General features: G+C 37.8%; 2 protein-coding genes across 4 annotated transcripts; one reads left to right on the forward strand and one right to left on the reverse strand.

Moving 5' to 3' along the window:
• Positions 1–75: 75 nt before the first annotated feature.
• pou2af2 (POU class 2 homeobox associating factor 2) lies at positions 76–10,880 on the reverse strand. Of its 2 annotated transcripts, none has more exons than XM_034300770.2 (5): positions 7,656–10,880; positions 4,897–5,000; positions 3,560–3,602; positions 3,109–3,413; positions 76–1,829 (listed from the first exon to the last, which is right to left on the reverse strand). In XM_034300770.2, exons 1-5 carry the CDS (start codon positions 7,666–7,668, stop codon positions 1,410–1,412), a joined length of 885 nt encoding a protein of 294 aa, XP_034156661.1. In that variant the 5' UTR covers positions 7,669–10,880; the 3' UTR covers positions 76–1,409. The 2 variants fall into 2 exon arrangements, with proteins under 2 accessions (XP_034156661.1, XP_053086542.1); XM_053230567.1 differs by having other exon boundaries at positions 77–1,829; positions 4,897–4,997.
• gig2o (grass carp reovirus (GCRV)-induced gene 2o) lies at positions 10,637–12,712 on the forward strand. Of its 2 annotated transcripts, none has more exons than XM_026922082.3 (2): positions 10,637–10,741; positions 10,851–12,712. In XM_026922082.3, the coding sequence occupies exon 2, from the start codon at positions 10,856–10,858 to the stop codon at positions 11,483–11,485; it is 630 nt and encodes a 209-aa protein (XP_026777883.3). In that variant the 5' UTR covers positions 10,637–10,741; positions 10,851–10,855; the 3' UTR covers positions 11,486–12,712. The 2 variants fall into 2 exon arrangements, with proteins under 2 accessions (XP_026777883.3, XP_026777882.3); XM_026922081.3 differs by having other exon boundaries at positions 10,660–10,741; positions 10,848–12,712.
• The last annotated feature ends 4,878 nt before the right edge of the window (positions 12,713–17,590 follow it).

Raw genomic sequence — 17,590 nt, forward strand, 5'->3', positions numbered from 1 at the left:
CGGTAGAGGTCAAGTCCATAAACTGAACGCCAAATGGCTCCTTAAGGCAGGGTTTCTCTTTATTTGTAGCCAGGAACCTTTTAACTGTGAAGTCATTTTTAAATTATTTTATAAACATCCAACTATTTAAACATCAAGGCAATTTTTTTAAAAAAATATGTACAATAACATTCTGGTTATTTGTCTGGCTCATATAAGGCCGGCTTGTTTTTGAGTTATTGAGGTTTGGGATTAAACTCATTCAAATCAAGTGTCCTGGCAAACAGGCTAATAATGATAAAGATTCAATAAAAATATAATAACTTTAATAACAGTGGTAGTTATTTCGACTACTGTAATGAAAAAAAAAAAAAAATAAATAAATAAAAAATCAAGCTCCTGAGGGCCCTGGACCCCACTTTGAGAACCACTGGTCTAAAACATATGCACTATATAAAAAAGACAACAAACAATGCACTATATAAAAAAAGATGGCATATTAAAACATGTTACTGATTGTGTGACCCGGACACAGAACATGCAAATATGTCTGGTGCTGAGAAAACAAGTGTCTAAAAATCACATGCATCATTTGTGACTAAACAAAAAGTCTTTTATTTTCCTCGGATAGTTTTCTTGACACAAGAACATAAGACAAACAATATGAACTGCAAAACCTATCAATGTTTCTACTACTTTAACTACCTGTGACCTGTCCTATGAAGTCCCTTGTAATGCTGGGATGCACAACAGTACTAGAACACATGCAGATAATTTTTCTTTACCATCACAACACCAGTTTACTATTGTTGTGTGACAAATATGTATTAACAGTAATAATATAAAAATAATTATATAATAATTAACCCAAGTTTCAGATGGACAGGCATGTTTGCATCTGTCCAAGGAAGGAGAAAATGCAGTTTATGGTGAGAGTGTAGTTTTGCAGTGGTTGAACCTGTTTAATTTGATCTATTATCATCTATAAAATGCTAAAATGTAATGAATCTAAAATGTCAGTATGAGCATATATTAGAAAATATCACCTGTGATGGCTATAACCTTCATATTGGTGCATATGTCTGGTCTGACGCATGTTTAATATGTCAGTACCAATCATTCTTAAAAGACAAAGAGTAATGAAAGATTGTTGATTACTAAATCCTCCCACAAGTTATTTGCTAGAGCTATTCATAATAACTGTCAATGAATCCAACAGGAACCTGTATTCATTTGAGGTCATCTTGAAATAAAATTCCTAACATCTACAAAAAAAAAGTAGCTGTTTCACAGCTATGGACCTCATTAATATAGGCTTTTATGCTTATTGCGAACTTCGCTGAAAATCCACCAGTTTTTGGGTGCCATATTTCAGGTTCTAACTTCTTCATCAGTTCAGTTCTACATCCATTTAAGTGCTTCAGAGCCTTTTAAAAGGCTCTCCTTGTCTCATAGGACATCCACGAGTTGGTTCCATCATCCTTGGCCCATCCTTGAGCAGTGGTGTCACTGAGAGACGCTACACCACCGCCAGCCTCATCTGAAGTCACTGACGCCATCTTCACCACGGTCAGATCGCCCGGATTAGTCATGTATGGAGGGCAGGAGTAGCTGGAGGCTGAGCTGTAGCTGGCTGCCGGGTAATGGACGTCTTCCAGTGTATGCAGAGTGTAAGGCTGGGAGCTGGAGGGGACAGATCCACTGCTGCGGCTTGTCGAAAGCCGATACGGAGAAGAGCTGCCCGAATCAGCACCCAGAGACGGGGAATCTGCCACCGGGGCTGTGCCTTCAGGGCAAAGAACCTCGGGCTGACTGACGTGATCTTCTGAAGGCTGCTCCCATGGATCTCTCTGTGGAAGATTAGTGAGGAAAAAAAAAACATATAACAAAGGCAGCATGAGGTTATGGTTTGGCAAGAACCCCTGAGAATGTGTTACACTTTATTTCTCTTTGACTATAAGAAATTTATGTGTTGTTTCTTTTCTTTTAAACTCCCACAACAAGTTGAAGTCACTTACGTAACTAGAGATTTCTCATATTAGTTTCACTGTTGTTATTGAATTAATCATAGTAGATACTGAATAACATGTTTTATGATGAAAAACTAAACAATAAGCTGTGACTGAGACAAAAGACTAAGAAAACTTAATAAAAGAGCATTTCTCCTGCTTAGAATTTCATGTTAACACTTGTTAATACACCACTTTTCATTTTGTGTCCAAAATCTCAAAATGCTTTACATGGAAAGACATTGCAAATAATGAAACAATCTACGGGCATTAATGAATTGACTATAAATCTATGAAAATGGCTCCAAATGATGAAAAATGTAGTAAAATGACATGAAATAACTTAAAAACAGGTCCTGTTTAACAAGTATGTTTTTAATTTGGATTAAAATGATCAATTATCATTTCTAGTTTTCTAATTCCACTTAAGAGTTTCTAATGCGTTCATCTCATGCCAGAATTACAATAACTACATTATTCCAATTTGTAAAAACCATTCGCATCTTCACTCAGAATTTTCTGAAAGTGCAGTCTGGTGGTAGGACATATACGTTTCTACAGGGCATTTAACTGGACGAACATGAAGGTTAGCACAAGTATGCATTACTTGTAATAAGTAGTAGAAGTAATAAATATTTCTCTTTTTTTTTGGTATTTTTTCTAGATATAGCTACTATCATATCTAACCAGTATCATAAACACTGGTGTCCATAACACTACAAAAAATTTCAGAATCACCAATTTTGATTTCAGGGGCACTTACAAATAATTAGAAGTATAATGTCAGGATTTTACATGTATATGTGTTTATGTGTATATGAAACATAGCAATGACCGTATAATAAAGTACAGTCTTCAGTGTTCTGCCTGAATGATGTTAAGTCATTGGGTACATTTCCACAGAATTTCTAACAGCTCAGACAAAAACCCATCTCTAAGCAATCATTGTGTAATTACCATAATTCTGACAATAAACCGCACTATTAGGGGATAATAAACTTTTAATATACTTCAAGTGTAACTGTAGGTTTATATAATGGTTAACACAAACCATGATACTTCTCTTTAATAGGCTTTTATGCTTATAATGTGACTGGAAGTTTAATTAAAAGCTCAGTACCAGGAGCAGATGCGATGATGTCTCGCCGGACAGAGAAGGCAGCAGTGTAGACAGTGCAGATGGGGAAAACAGTGACCCTCCGCCAGCTGTGTAAGCAGTTGCACTTCTGTAATCTCCAAATGAATCTGGCTGGTAGTAGCTGTCGATGAAAGAGGGGTAGCTGGACGAGTGCTCATAAGAGAAGGCCTTGCTGCCCAGGGCAGAAGAATATGAGTCTGAAGAGTACTGCTTCATTGGGTGGCACAGCTCGGAATCGGGCAGGAAAGGCCTCCGCATGCTGTAGTATCCAGGAAGCATGTGAGCACCTGCAGGAGGAAGCAGGAAGTCAGTGTTACTGGACTGAAGGTCAGTGAATTAGCTCTGTCATCACTTCCAGCAGTCAGTTTATGGACAAGTTTAATTAGATAGTGGTGTGTAGGTTATCAGATGATCACAGACAAGATGAGCTCACCTGGCATTTGTACAAAAGCGGGCTGGGAGGAACTGGCTGCAGCCTGAAAACCACACAAATTTATAGATATAATTATTATTGCCTTCAGGGCAGCGTGTTAGTCACGAAGAATACAGAACCCTATTAAACCACATTTCCGACAATGTGTATAAACTGTCAAAAAAGGCAATGGCGTGCTTTAAACAATAAAGTGTAACGAAACATTACAAAACGTTGGTGGATGAGTTTTTGGTGGAGCACTGAATATGAAATCCCCGGCGTGCCACTTTGCTTTCACAAAGCCAGTGCGAACACAGAGTCGAAGACAGGAAGGCTCTAGTACACAAGCTGATTCTGTTGAAAGCCAGGCAAATTTTGTGGTAGGATATTTGAATGTGATTTGCCAGTGTCACAATAGCACCACCCCGTGCGTGTGTACATATGTGAGTGTGTGAGTGTGTGTGTGTGTGTGTGTGTGTGCACGGTTGCCTCCGGTGTTGTGAGCACCTTGAGGGTCTAAAGAAATGATCAGATGACTAGAAACATGTCCCAGTAGATAATACTCAGAAGAAAAAGGGGGGATGGGATATGTATAAAGACACAAATAATCATTTTATGATAACTTTATGAAATGTACTACCATTGGTGAGTATTAATTCCTCTTCATTCTAAAGAGAATGAGACCTGTACTTTATCCCAAGGTATGTTTACATGATGTACTAATTTTCTAAATGAAACTAAATACTTAAGAAGATCACTACTGGTGCTGACACGATTGTGTGCCAATGCCATGCACTGCCCCTGAGAAATTTGCATGAAGCTCGATTAGGGCCATTAGTACAAAGTAAGGAGGGGGAAGGGAGTGGAAAGGGGGTGTCCGTATGTACACGCAGCAGCAAGCCTCGCACAAGGAATGATCTGTTCTGTTTGTCTTTGGTTGAGGTTAAGGTCTCGGCAGTGACCTCATGCTACATTTAACCGTCTGTCTGCAACAATGCCCCACTTATCTGGACCCTTTCAGGAAGACAGTGCATGTGCGGGCAGGTGCACCTGATACTGATCTTTCAGCAGTGACAAGAGACATCCAACACATCCATCACATGCCAATGCTCACAATTAGCACATTATATTATAGCAACTCTCCAAAGTTTTGGATTTTACACGAGAATCTTACATTTTACATGAATTTCTTTGGGAGACTCTTTTGTCTGAGATCCACATCTATTTAGTGCTTCCATTTCAAGTGACCGGCTTCCAGATGATATGATTGTATGTCAATAATGTGAGAATGCTATGCATAAGTATGTATAAACTTAATGAAAATTCTCTACTAGGAATACAAAACAGTGAAAACTTACGTTGAATCGTGGTACATTCGTTTGCCTTGATCGTTTCTCAGCTAGCAGGTCTTTGACTGTGTGCTTGACCCTCACGCCTTGGTACACTCTCTTAGAATACTCTGCTGAACACAAAATGTGTGTTAAATACATTTATTATTTCTAGCACATCCTAAAACTGTTAAAAACTGACTCACTTAATCAGAAGATTCAACATTGTTTAGGCTGAGACAAGAACGAAGTTTTTTTTTCCCCAATTATTTTGTTGTTTTTGGCACTAGCAGCCAAGGTGTGGTGTAGCATTAACAGGTTTATTGCTTCTTTCCCCTCAAGCATTCATCCATGTCTAACAAGACACTTAATAATGTTAGAGATTGACAAGATCAGCGTTATCCTAGTCCTAGACTGAAAAGATATATATTCAGCTCAACTTGGGAAACCTGGATGCTTGGGAAACAAAGTTAAACTTCAACCACTGCTTCCATAATCATAAGTATAAAAGCTGTAATCCTTTGTAACCTCAAAATGTCCAACATCAGCAATAATATTATTTGTTCATTATATATGTTAACAGCGCAGGGTTTGGAACTCTGTACCATAACAGATTAAATGAATAGTTTAACTTTTTGTAAGAAAAAAAAAAAAAGACTTTTCAATGTAACATATCCAAGAAAAAACTCACTTCCTTCTTCCCAGTTAATGCATGATGAAAAAGAGGAATGACTAAAACTGTAAAGTAAAACTTTAGTCAGTAACATGTGTTGTGATCTTATATGTTTATGCTTGTTTTACAGTAACCGCTCACTAGTCTCATAAAGTCACACATTGTTCCATGGAATCATGATAATATGAAACAATCCTTCCTGGTTGTGGTAACAGAAAGTCAGGTACAGCTTAGGGACTCAGGTAACAGAAGTAACTAAATGAATAAAGCACGAGGATGAAACAAGGAAAATCTATTATTAGAATTGAATTAAATTAAAACACACACACACACACACAGAAAATAATTAAATTAAAACACACGCACACATAGTGAAACTGAGGGATTATTGCACATATGGGTGCAGTGGACAATATAGAAGATTTAAAGAAAACAAATATGGCACCTCCTATAGCATAACTCGGTTTTGTAATGTAAAATAACAAAACATATGATCAGTGTGTCATTTTACAGTTTTTATTGCAGGTGTGTGTTAAACAATGCAACGATGCTACAAGCTTTAATTAATTAAGATATCTTTTCATATTTGGGTTTGGAAACGACTAAAGTAAGAACAAAAACTAATTAAAATAAAAACAATTTATCATGGAATATCACAAGACAAAAATTCTAAGCTTCATAAAATTAATAAGCCTGCTTCATAACAATTAACAATTAACTTTGAATTTTTTTTATATATATCAGAACCCAAAGTGTTTCTATAACCACAAATATAAGGTTTCATGAGAAGAACTAGCCCTTATTTCATAAGTGTGACTGCAAGCAAAAAGAGTATGATGACACATATTGCCAAACATCTGTTCTCCAAACCCCTTACAGTGGGGAAACTTGAATCAGAATTTTTTCTTTTTTTTTGTTGCCCAGTTGCCAGAGATTTTGAGGTTTAAAAGACTACTTTTAATAAATAATTCCTTGTAGTGAAGAGTAAGAGTGTTTAGATTGTTGATGCCAAAATATATTGGCTGAATAGATTCTACAATGTAATGCTTTCAGTCAATAACCAAATACTAATGCATATTATACTTTACATGGCTGCTAGAACTCAGTGTTATGTTCATGGTGCAGCCATGCAATCATGACGTAAATCATCAGCCTATACAATACACTGCTGTCTGTCAAGTCGGGGAATTCCAAACAATAATGAAATAATGTAAATGTCACAACTAAGCATTACACAACACACACATGTGGATAAATAGTGTTTGAGTACAAGATTCTAAACAGTTGGACATATATGAACACTGTAGAATCAACCTTGATTTTGACACGTGTGTGTGTGTGTGTGTGTGTAAAATCAAGCACTGACGAGCCTTTAAAAAAACATGGCCTAGATTGCTAGGAAGCTATGAAAAACAGTCCTTAAGACCTACAATTATTTTTCAGAAAATAATATCTAACCTATTTCTGTTTAGTATTTTGTTCATTCACATTGCATCATTTATATTAATTTTGCAACCTTAAACTATGAATGCAGTTGTCGAAACCCCTATAGGTATTTCTGTAAATTTGTATGTCAAAATTCTCACACTGTATGTCGTCTTTTTTTTTTTTCCTTTCCACATTATGGACACAATAAACAGCACTTAAATTGTTGTCATGTTTGTGTTTTGCTACAAATCATACTTAATATTTTAATTCTTCATACACTCTCAAAAATAGTACTAAATTCCTTGTTGTACCTTTACTATGTATCATTTGCTTAGAAAGGATTCATGTAGCTTTACATAAAAACATAACATCAGTCTATTTACTATTTATATATATTAAATAATTTTAAAGGTGCAATATATCTATATTTCCAGGTATAAGTTACATATTAAAGGTAAACAAGCTGTACTTTTGAGGGTCCCACCCCAATGACAAGGAAAGGTTTGGTTTAGTATTATTTACCAATTGTACCAAATTAAAATATTACAGAAATTGTTACAAGAAATAGTCCACCCCAGTTTATTAAATATAGTCTATGCTTGACAAAATACATCTCTGATTTATAATAACCACAGAACTTGTTATCACATGTACAGAGTAAAGAAATCGAAATGAATCAAGTTCTCACCTGTCTCCATCATGACTTGTGGCTTACGGGCGACAATGTGTTTGCAGGAGGTCACTTTGCTTTTCTAGTCCAGCAGTAGTGATACAGTGAGCCATTTAAAAGCCTTATGCAGACATGCTCATAGAGGGCCAGGTGAGCGCGCCCATACATTTATACCTCCCTCCTGGTGGCCCTGTTCAAGCCTTCATGATTTGTGTACATGCAAATAATTGGCTGCAGGACGTTTCTTGGTTATTTGCATCCCAGGCTAACATGCTAGATTAGAGAAGGACGAAAGCAAAATGGAAAAATGGGACACACGTGTTGGGCTGATAAGGGACGGTAGACATGGCAGTCGAGGTTAATTTTCAGCATTTATAACAGCAATTAATAAGCAGATGCAAGACAGTCTCAGTGAAAATGTCCTGTAAGCACACAGAAGATGGGGATTTTCCTCCTGTTAACAATGGCACAATTCTTCTGCTGTCAAACGATGCACTGTAGCTGCTTTCTCGCACACAGGTTGCCAGATTGAACCACCTACTTCCACGAGAAGAGCAATCTGTTACACTATTGCTAAAGAAATAGAATTTGGCTGCAGGATAGAGTAGGTTTATAATGCAGCTACAGATTATTTTTGGTCAAATGGACGGTTTTGACACTGAGTAGGGTGAAACAACCTGGCACCTAGGGCCGTAGCTAGGAATTCTGGGCCCCCTCAAAGACTAGAGTGTACACTTCATTTTAGTTAGTTTAAATTTACATTTTTTTTAACATTTTCACTTTATTGTCACTCAGTTACATTTTTATTTCTTTTTTATTTTTATTTCTAACATATATATCAGCTATAACATTAAAACCACTGATAGGTGACGTGAATGACATTGATGATCTCGTTACAATGGCACCTGTCAAGGGGTGGGATATATTAGGCAACAAGTGAACAGTCAGTTCACATTCAGTTGATGTGTTGGAAGCAGGAAGAATGGCCAAGCATAAGGAGCTTAGTGACTTTGACAAGGGCCAAATTGTGACAGCTAGATGACTGTGTCAGAGCATCTCCAAAACGGCATGTCTTGTGGAGTGTTCCGGTATGCAGTGGTTAGTACCTACCAAAAGTGGTCCAAGAAAGGACATCCAGTATATATATATATAGGACATCCATTGCTTTCGTCCTTGTATGTCAGTAAAGAAAGCAGCATATTACATAAGAGACCGCTTTTCAGACAACAAAACATAATGGAGGCTGCTGGGTTTTGCTGCAAAAATAAGAAGCAAGTATGACAGTCAAAGTCTCCAGAAGAACTGTGGCTGCTTCTGCAAGATGCTCAGTAACACTTACAGCTCATTTCCTTATAAAACTGCACAAATTGTACTGAGACTACTATTTTTTTTGTGAAGGATCATCACACCAAATATTGACTGTTTCATTTATTACTGTTTACTGCTCTTTATAATATTTTTTTAAATGTAGTAACATTTAATTTCATACTCAGTAGCTAAAACGAGCTAGCTAATGTAATTTATTATTTAATGGCCTTTGCTAAACACCAGAAGCATGTACAGTGAATGCACAGCACTATCTACTAGCCATTTCAGTTAAAACACACCTACCTTCCTAAACAAAGTGGATATCCTCTGGGCCCCTTCGATACTCCTTGCCACTCTCTCCTTTTTCCCTTTTGTTTTTGAAACCTTTATTACTTACTTACTTACTTAATTAATTAATTAGTTTGTCTATTTATCTGTTTGTTTGTTTGGACAGACATTTTCTTGTCATATGGCAGCTCACATTAGCTCATCGCATTCAATTGCATGAACAGTGGACTGAACCATTTTTTTAGATGGGGGATATTGGTTGGGAAATTGAAATGTATTCTATTAATATTGCATGATTTTGGTTTTGCTTAACTTCTGCTTCAAATAGTATGTTAGCTTATTATGCATACAACAATTTTGTCATAGCAAGGGGCCTATGGACAATTGGAATTTTTTGGGCCCCGCATAGGCTGTGGGCCCCTAGAACTGTCATCACCTTTCACCCCACTAGCCCTGGTGGCACCCCGCTGCCTTTGTGCTCAGATGGTGTTGCATAAGTCACAGTCTACTCTGCTCACTGAACTCTCCTACACTTAGACTAAAGGTGATCCAGTTAACTTGGATATAGATTTTACGCTATTGAATTAAGGGGGATTTATTGTTATGTATACTCAGTGTCCACTTTATTAGGAACACAATACTGATAATGGGTAGGACCCCCTTTGCTCTCTGAACAGCCTCAATTTTTTGTGGCATGGATTCCAAAGGGTTTTGGAAAAATTCCTTTGAGATTCTGGTCCACGTTGCTGCAGATTTGTCTGCACATCTCCCGTTCTACCACATTCCAAAGGTGCTTTCTTGGATTCAGATCTGGTGAATGGGCAAGCCATTGAAGTACACTGAACTTACTGTCATTTTCCTGGAACCAGTTTGAAACGACATGTGCTTTGTGACATGGTGGATTATCATACTGGAAGTGCGGATTTTAATATGGGTAAATTGTGGCCATAAACAGACGCACATGGTCTGCAACAATACTCACATCGGCTGTGGCATTCAAACAATGCTTATTTGGTATGAAGGGGCGCAATATGTGCCTGTTGACACAGTGCAGGTTGGGTCCGTGGATTCATGCTGTTGATGCCTCCTGGTGCAGGTGTTATACAATATAAAAATAAAAACATATAATGAACATAAGTGAACATAAATAGCCTATAAAACCTAAAAATAAAGCTATGGCATACAGCCTATTGAGTGTGGTACAGTAATTAGTTCAGTTTAAAACATTATGGTAACGTTGGTACAACTTCTCCACCAATATATAACCGTGTCCAACTTTGTTTTCCTTTTTTTTTTTTTTTTATTTTGCAAACTGGGAGAAAATAGCTACCATATACATATCTACAGTTATTGATTTAGAAATAGTTTCAGTTTCTTTTGACAGCTCAATGCAAATGCTGAAAGGCCAGGGCTAGCAGTGAGCAAGGTGTTCAGGTATTTCCTGGTTGGCATTGCGCTTACACTAAACTGAAAGCAAATAACAAGGGCGTCGAGAAAACAAGGAAGAAGTGAGCTTTTGATTCGTCTCTGATGATTTACTCAGGTTGATTCGTCTTTAATGTAGCAGTCTGTCTGTAGTGACTGATTTCTCTCTTTTGTGTGTCTTTATTTCAGCAGAGCTCATGGACGGCGCTGTGAGTTTTGCAGGCTGGCGCGCTGTAGAAGACAGCAAGACACTTTCAGAGGATGAAGAGCCGAAATCGGGCCGTGTGTACACCATGTACCATGGCACACACATCGACAACGCTGAAGACATCATCGTCAACGGCTTCAAGCCGTCCACACGCGGAATGCTGGGGAAAGGCGTGTACGTGAGCCGCAATATCAAGAAGGCCCGGTGCTACCCGCTCCGAACCGACAAGCGCGACCAGGTCGTGTTCAAGCTCAAGGTCAGCGTCGGCAAAGTGAAAAAAATCGACTGCGACAACCATCCACTGCGCACGACCTGGCACGACGACGGCTACGACTGCGCCTGGGTGCCTCCACGCAGCAATATCTCTGCGATCAAATCCGGACGAGAGGAGGACTGCGTGTGGGACCCGACACGCATCACTGTGGTCGACGTGGCGTGTTGCGTGGATGAGGGGAAACGACGCAAGCTGCGTAATCTCATCCGCAGCCACGTGCGCAGCGACGAGTGCCCCTCATGCCGCCAGAGCTCTCCGGACTTACCGCACGACGTGCGGGACTGCTGGGCATGCGGGAGCAGGATTTGTCCGTTTGAAAAAGAGCATGTGTGTATGACGCAGTAACATATCCGGTGAAAGTTCCCTACATCCGGTCCTGGAGGTCCAGCACAGTGAGGTATGCTGAACTGAGGGCCTCCCAGGGCTGGATCTGGGGAACTCTGCACTGTCAGTAAAAAAAAAAAAAAAAAAAAAAAAAGTACTACCTTTCCTTGTCGCTTAGGTGGTTCTCTCAAGATTACACTAAAAGTTTTACATTAAAACCTATTTATCCATTTATGTACCATAAATACTTTTAAATATACACTATATCCATGTTCCCATGTGACAGAGACATATTCACAGTAAAAAAAAAAAAAAAGATATATCCTAAGGTCCTGTATCATAGATAAGGAAAGGTAGAGTTTAACAGCCCCTTTTTTTTTCTGAGAATGTGGGTAGTCAGTCACTGTGGCCTATGCAGCTCAGACAGTTACGTCTGTTTACATGTCAGACTCAGCTGATAAAAAACATGAAGAGTTCTTCTGTGACACACCATTTATACATAATATATTTTCTATACAATAGGGTAGAATTTTCTTTGTCTGTGGTGGTCAGTGTCTTTTTACCTTTGAAAGTTTCTCTTATTCGTCTTATATCTATGTTTTATTTATGTTGTTATAATTAATGAGATGACTAATCACTGTGTTAACTAACCTAATTAAAACATAACCTATAGCCTAGAGATGTAGAGGTGTGCATAAGGACCAGAATCCCACAATATGCAACAAAAATTCACTCAAGTGGAAGAGTTTTGCTTTCATACTTTCGTACTTGCTAAGATCATGGTACAAAGATTTATGAATAGGAGACACACAGTTCTTTTTTGTCTATCATCAGTGGTTTGCTCCAGTAGCCCGACCTAAATACTGGCTTTGTCACATATTTCTACCATATTTTTGTACAAACTGGCCCGAAATGCACAAAATAAATATGCTTTTATTTACTGTAAAGTGCCTGGTCCATAGCGCAGTATGCACAGGGCAGCATATCTCTGCTGGGTGTCCAAAAAATACTTATTTAATTAATTTGAAAAATATTAGCATGTATGTTAATTGTGTATGTTTTTGATTGTTCTTATTTGAAAATTCTCTGTTGTTATTAAAAGAAAATATTCCCGGAAAATCTTACAGACGTTATACTGAAATGCAGGACCCTGTTTAGACGAGCAGCAGCATTGCGCCCCAGCTTCATATTAGAATCTTTCTGGAATGTAATAAACCCAAAAACTGAAGTAAATCTGATAAAATATTATTACATGGCTATAGTTCCTTTGCTTTGACCTACTCAGTCACATTAGTTAGAAAGCTTGCCAGAAAGTTCCACAGGCTGTCTGGTTGAGACCAGTTATGAACTTGATTGAAGTAGCTGAGGAACTGTTCAGGAGTTGAATAAATTTATGTTATGCAAATTTATACTTGCTGTTATAATTCGTGAATGAAAAATGACTTCTTATCCCATCAACCTGTTGTTTTTTTAGTGTTTCCTAGGGGATAGTGATAGGAATCATAAATCCAGTCTAGACCACATCCACTTCTGGTTGAAATCCAAATATATATCAAGATATGAATACAGATACAAATACAGATGGCATTGTGTTACACCCCTACTAAAGCCTAAATTATGAATTAGGTGTATTTGTATGTGCAGTACCATAGAGGGTGGTGTTAAGCTTCAGTCTCTGTAGGATTTCTCAGCTGATGATATGAGTATAAGACACCTCTGGCCTGTCACTGACTATACCAAGGACCAAGGGTTATTGTATGAACATAATCCAGTTGTAGGTTCTAGGTTGCGTGTACTGGCTAGCTAGCTGCACCTAGTTGAAGAAGCTTACTACGTGTCAGACTTCTGTGTTTCAAAGAGAATCGCATAATTTTCCGTATAACACGTTGTGTGCAACAGTTGGTGCTTTATTGTCAAGCAGGGAATAAAATGCTAGTTACTCAATTACTACATCTATATCCTTGATTTGATAATGAGCAAATGTGTGATGAATAGATACAATAGGAGAAATTTTCTTGCCTAAATATTTTAAGCTCAAAATATGTCTGTAGTTGAGTGGATGCAAAATCGTGGATTAAAAAAATATGTCCAGAGGGAAAAAAGGATTTTCAAGTTGGTTAAACTCACTATTTGAAATAAATGTAACAGACATTTCATGCTGAATTAAATTACTTGTTTATATTAAGCTTAATTTACTACCCATCAGGATCTTTTTAGCGTGTGGCTAGCTAGCTAGCTACACCAAGGTGACAACTTTGTCTGAGTTTAATTATGGTTCAAAGATTATTCTTATTCTCAATATAATACATTATGTTAAAACAATTGTTGCATTTGTGTCAGCAGGCACAAAGAGAATAAATTGCTAGTTACTCAGTTAGTATGTTTGTCTCTTTGCTCATTAGCATCTGATGAGCAGATATGATTTCATTTGTTTTTTTATCTGTGTCTTGGCTAAATATTTTGGTTGAACTAAACTCAAAATTCACTAGGTTGACCTGTTGTAAAATTTGACACAAGAAGCTTTTCAGTTATAAATAAGGCACAGACACAACAACCTAACACAAGATTAAACATGACTTTAATATTACAGTACTTCTTATATTGTTTTGTGAAGATAAAGTGAGGGAATTTGTTAGTCAAACATATTTTTAGCCTATAAATAACAGTTTTTGTGTGCAAGAGTTCAGTGCCCTATTCTTTCTGGGCGGTCCTCAGAGATCTGCTCTGGATGCTTACAGCTCCGCTTGGATCAAGCTCCTCTGCCACAACTTACATTAGAGAATGAAAGAAGGCTTGACTGGGAGATCCACAGTACTGTAGGTAAGGCCATGTGTAATCCTGGTATTGCACCTTGGTGTCCAATGGCACGGTAAGTACAGGGCGTTATGTTGGCAGTGAACCCTGAGCTGAAACTGCAGGGTAGCGAGGTATAGAAATCAAATGATGGCCCAAAGTGTGTTGGAATTGTGTGGGTGCCATGCAGAGCTTTAACAAACCCAAGAAGCTCCAGAAAGTTCCATTTGCTGTATACGTCCAGCAAGAGCACACAAGCAGGTGGGGTCCAACTTCACTCAGTACAGCAGAACAACACAACAAATTTGATGTTCCTCTCCCTGCTCTGGTCAGGCCTACAACATTTGTACATGTGCTGTCACATGTTGTGGTACATACACACAACTGGAGAGGCATTATGAATCATAGTGTATATTTGGGTGTAGGTAATTGTAGAGAAACTAGTGGACATGCTGAAGACAGCATTCCTGTGTTCTGAACTACTGAGCCCCAAAGATGAGGGTGAAGTGGACACTGATGACAGCAAAAAGAAGCCCAAGTGCATGTTATGCCTTGTGTTACAGCCCAATAAAATAAGGTACCATCATGCATTTTTGAATTCATTTCAGGTCACGGCTATGGTTTTCCAGTGTAATTGCCCCTACACTCAATATTCCAGAGTTCCAGCCCAAAATCACATAATGCTTCAGTGAGGCAGCAACAGTGAACTATTTAGTGAGCCTCTATCATCCCAGATCTTTCTGCAGAGCTGTTTTTGTGAAGAGAAATGTGTTGCTTGCTAACTGCTGGCACAAGGTTTGTTTACTAACCTCATGTGTTAATGCAAGGAAATGTTTAGTACTTAAACATTACAGTGTATAAAATTACTATTAATCTGTTGTAAAGTTTGAATGCCTTGACTGATTAAATGCCTTGACTGATTAAATGTTCTTCTTCCTCTTACTGTGCCTATAACACCCTTATGCCCCCATCATGTCTCCCCTTTAGATATCTAAGGGTAAAGCTAGATATCCTCAAGGGCTGGAAGGCTTTGTTCAGGAGCAGGAGAGAAGGGGAAATGGAGTTCCCACAAGGGATTCTGTTGAATAGAGATACAAGATACAAGAGGGAAAGAAGAGGTTGAGGATTGCAAATTAGCTGAAAATAGGACACAAGTAACAGGTGATAAAAAAGATATTTTAGCTAGTGTAAATGTATCTATACTATCTAATATTTGTCATTAGGGCATTTTTATAAATCATGATTTTTTTGCATGCTTTTCCTAATTACGTAAAAAATATCTACCAAGTATAAAACAAGTTTGAAATTAGTAAAAAAAAAATGTCTAGAAATAGGTTTAAACGGAATATATCTGGTTTATTGTAATTGTATGATAGGAAATACAAGATACTAGATAAATATGACTATATTCAAGTTTTCTCTTTTGTCCTTTGGTCAAAAACACATAGGTAATGGTACCCAAAGAACATGTGGGTAAAGATACCTTTTGATGAACTGATGTGCAATATGTGTTAGAAAGTTATACACTCCAGCACTCGTATTAAGAAAGGGGCTTCAACTAATGCAGTACATTTTATTAACCACATGGGAGCACTGTCACTCCATCATACAGACACACATGAGGCTGGTCAAGAGGCTGCTAACTCTTGTGAAAATACTCTGTGTTAGACTTCACTTCTCTTTAGTTTCTTAACATGTACCAAATGATTTATGTGCTTAAACACTGTAAAATGCATACCTAAGACAAAAATTCGCAGATATTCAGAATATGGTGCCGAATATTTTTTTGCCTTAAGATAAAACAAATACAATCCTCAGAGGACTTAAGGATTGTCTTCATTTATTTAAACTACACTAATTTAATTTGGTAATGTAGCTTGTAGAAGTAAAAACACCATATGTAGCTCTTATAATAAATCATGAGTCCAGATGGTTGTTTTCCAGTTATTATTTTTTTGAGTAAGAACCTAGGCTGCTGGCTCATACAGAATATGTGAGTTATTTTTCTAAAAAAGGGTGAATGTGTGCAGACACAGCCCTGGCAGATGTGGTGCTGAATATCTTGTGCTTTCTGATGAAGAACCAATGGACTGTTCAGTTGCTATTTGGCAGTTTGACACACACACACACACACACACATTTGTCTAACTATCCTTGTGAGAACCATCCATTGTTATCATTATTAATACAAATTAATATTGTTGTAAATCTAACTCTAACCATAATCCCAGTAACCAAAAGGAAATTTTTTGGCTCTCTCTCTCTCTCTTTTTTTTTTTTAAATAAAAGCTGTATTTTTCCAATTTTCTTTGTTGGAAACAACCAAATGTCCTAAAGTACTTAAGTTAGCACTTACAAAACCAAAAAAATAAAATAAAATGTATTGTCTGAGCGCTTGTCTATTACCTCCCCAATAGAGTTTTATACTGATGGTATTCCTAGTTTGTGACCTAGTGAGCCAGTATCAAAATGTATTTTTGATAGACTTCAAAGCACTTTTGTAAGTCGCTCTGGATAAGGACGTTTGCCAAATGCCATAAATGTAAATGTAAATGTCCAGACAAGGTCAAAACTGTCAGATTTTCCTATCCTTGTCAGGATATAGTATAGAGGTCCTTAGTTGTACCCTAATGTAAAGGTGGACATTGGTACACTGAAAATTCAAATGACAACATATTTTCTGAAATTCACACAATGTCAATGCTTTATGTAATTTTTAATATTATAATTTTGAACTACAACTGGGCAGCACTACCACGCAGTGGGTAGTGGGTGAGAGTGTGTCTCCATGGTGCTCTGCGATGGACTGGTCTCATCCAGGCTACATTCCAGCCTCATGCCTGGTGTTCCGGGGATAGGCTCAACCCTGACAAGGATAAAGAGGTTACTGAGGATGAATGAATGAACTACAATTCATGACACAGCTTCTGGTTAAGCCTGTATATGAGGGTAGTTCAGTCTTTTATATAAAGACTTTAATCACATCAAAGCTTCATCTGTAAAAAGAACCTGCACATCACATTTTGCTGCTGTAGTGGTTATTTATTTGGTTGGCAATTCACCATAGTTCCTGAAACAACTGAAAGCAGGGCCTATCAGATGTGTATGAGTTAAGTGGTAGATGAATGCAATTGGAAGTCAAGTGGAGAAATTGGCTTGGATGACCAAAGGCCTCTGCTACAGCCGGCCAACAAGATAATCAGCTGCCTTGTGTCTGGATTCAACAGTTTGCGTCATTTGTCAGAACCAGACACATGTAAGCTGTCACAGGGCATTCAAGCAATTATTGTAAAAAGATTACACTGTGCTGTGATGATAACTCAGCATAAAAGT

The sequence above is a fragment of the Pangasianodon hypophthalmus genome, chromosome 27 (genome assembly GCF_027358585.1).
Source record: "Pangasianodon hypophthalmus isolate fPanHyp1 chromosome 27, fPanHyp1.pri, whole genome shotgun sequence".
In the NCBI taxonomy this organism is placed as follows: Eukaryota; Metazoa; Chordata; class Actinopteri; order Siluriformes; family Pangasiidae; genus Pangasianodon; species Pangasianodon hypophthalmus.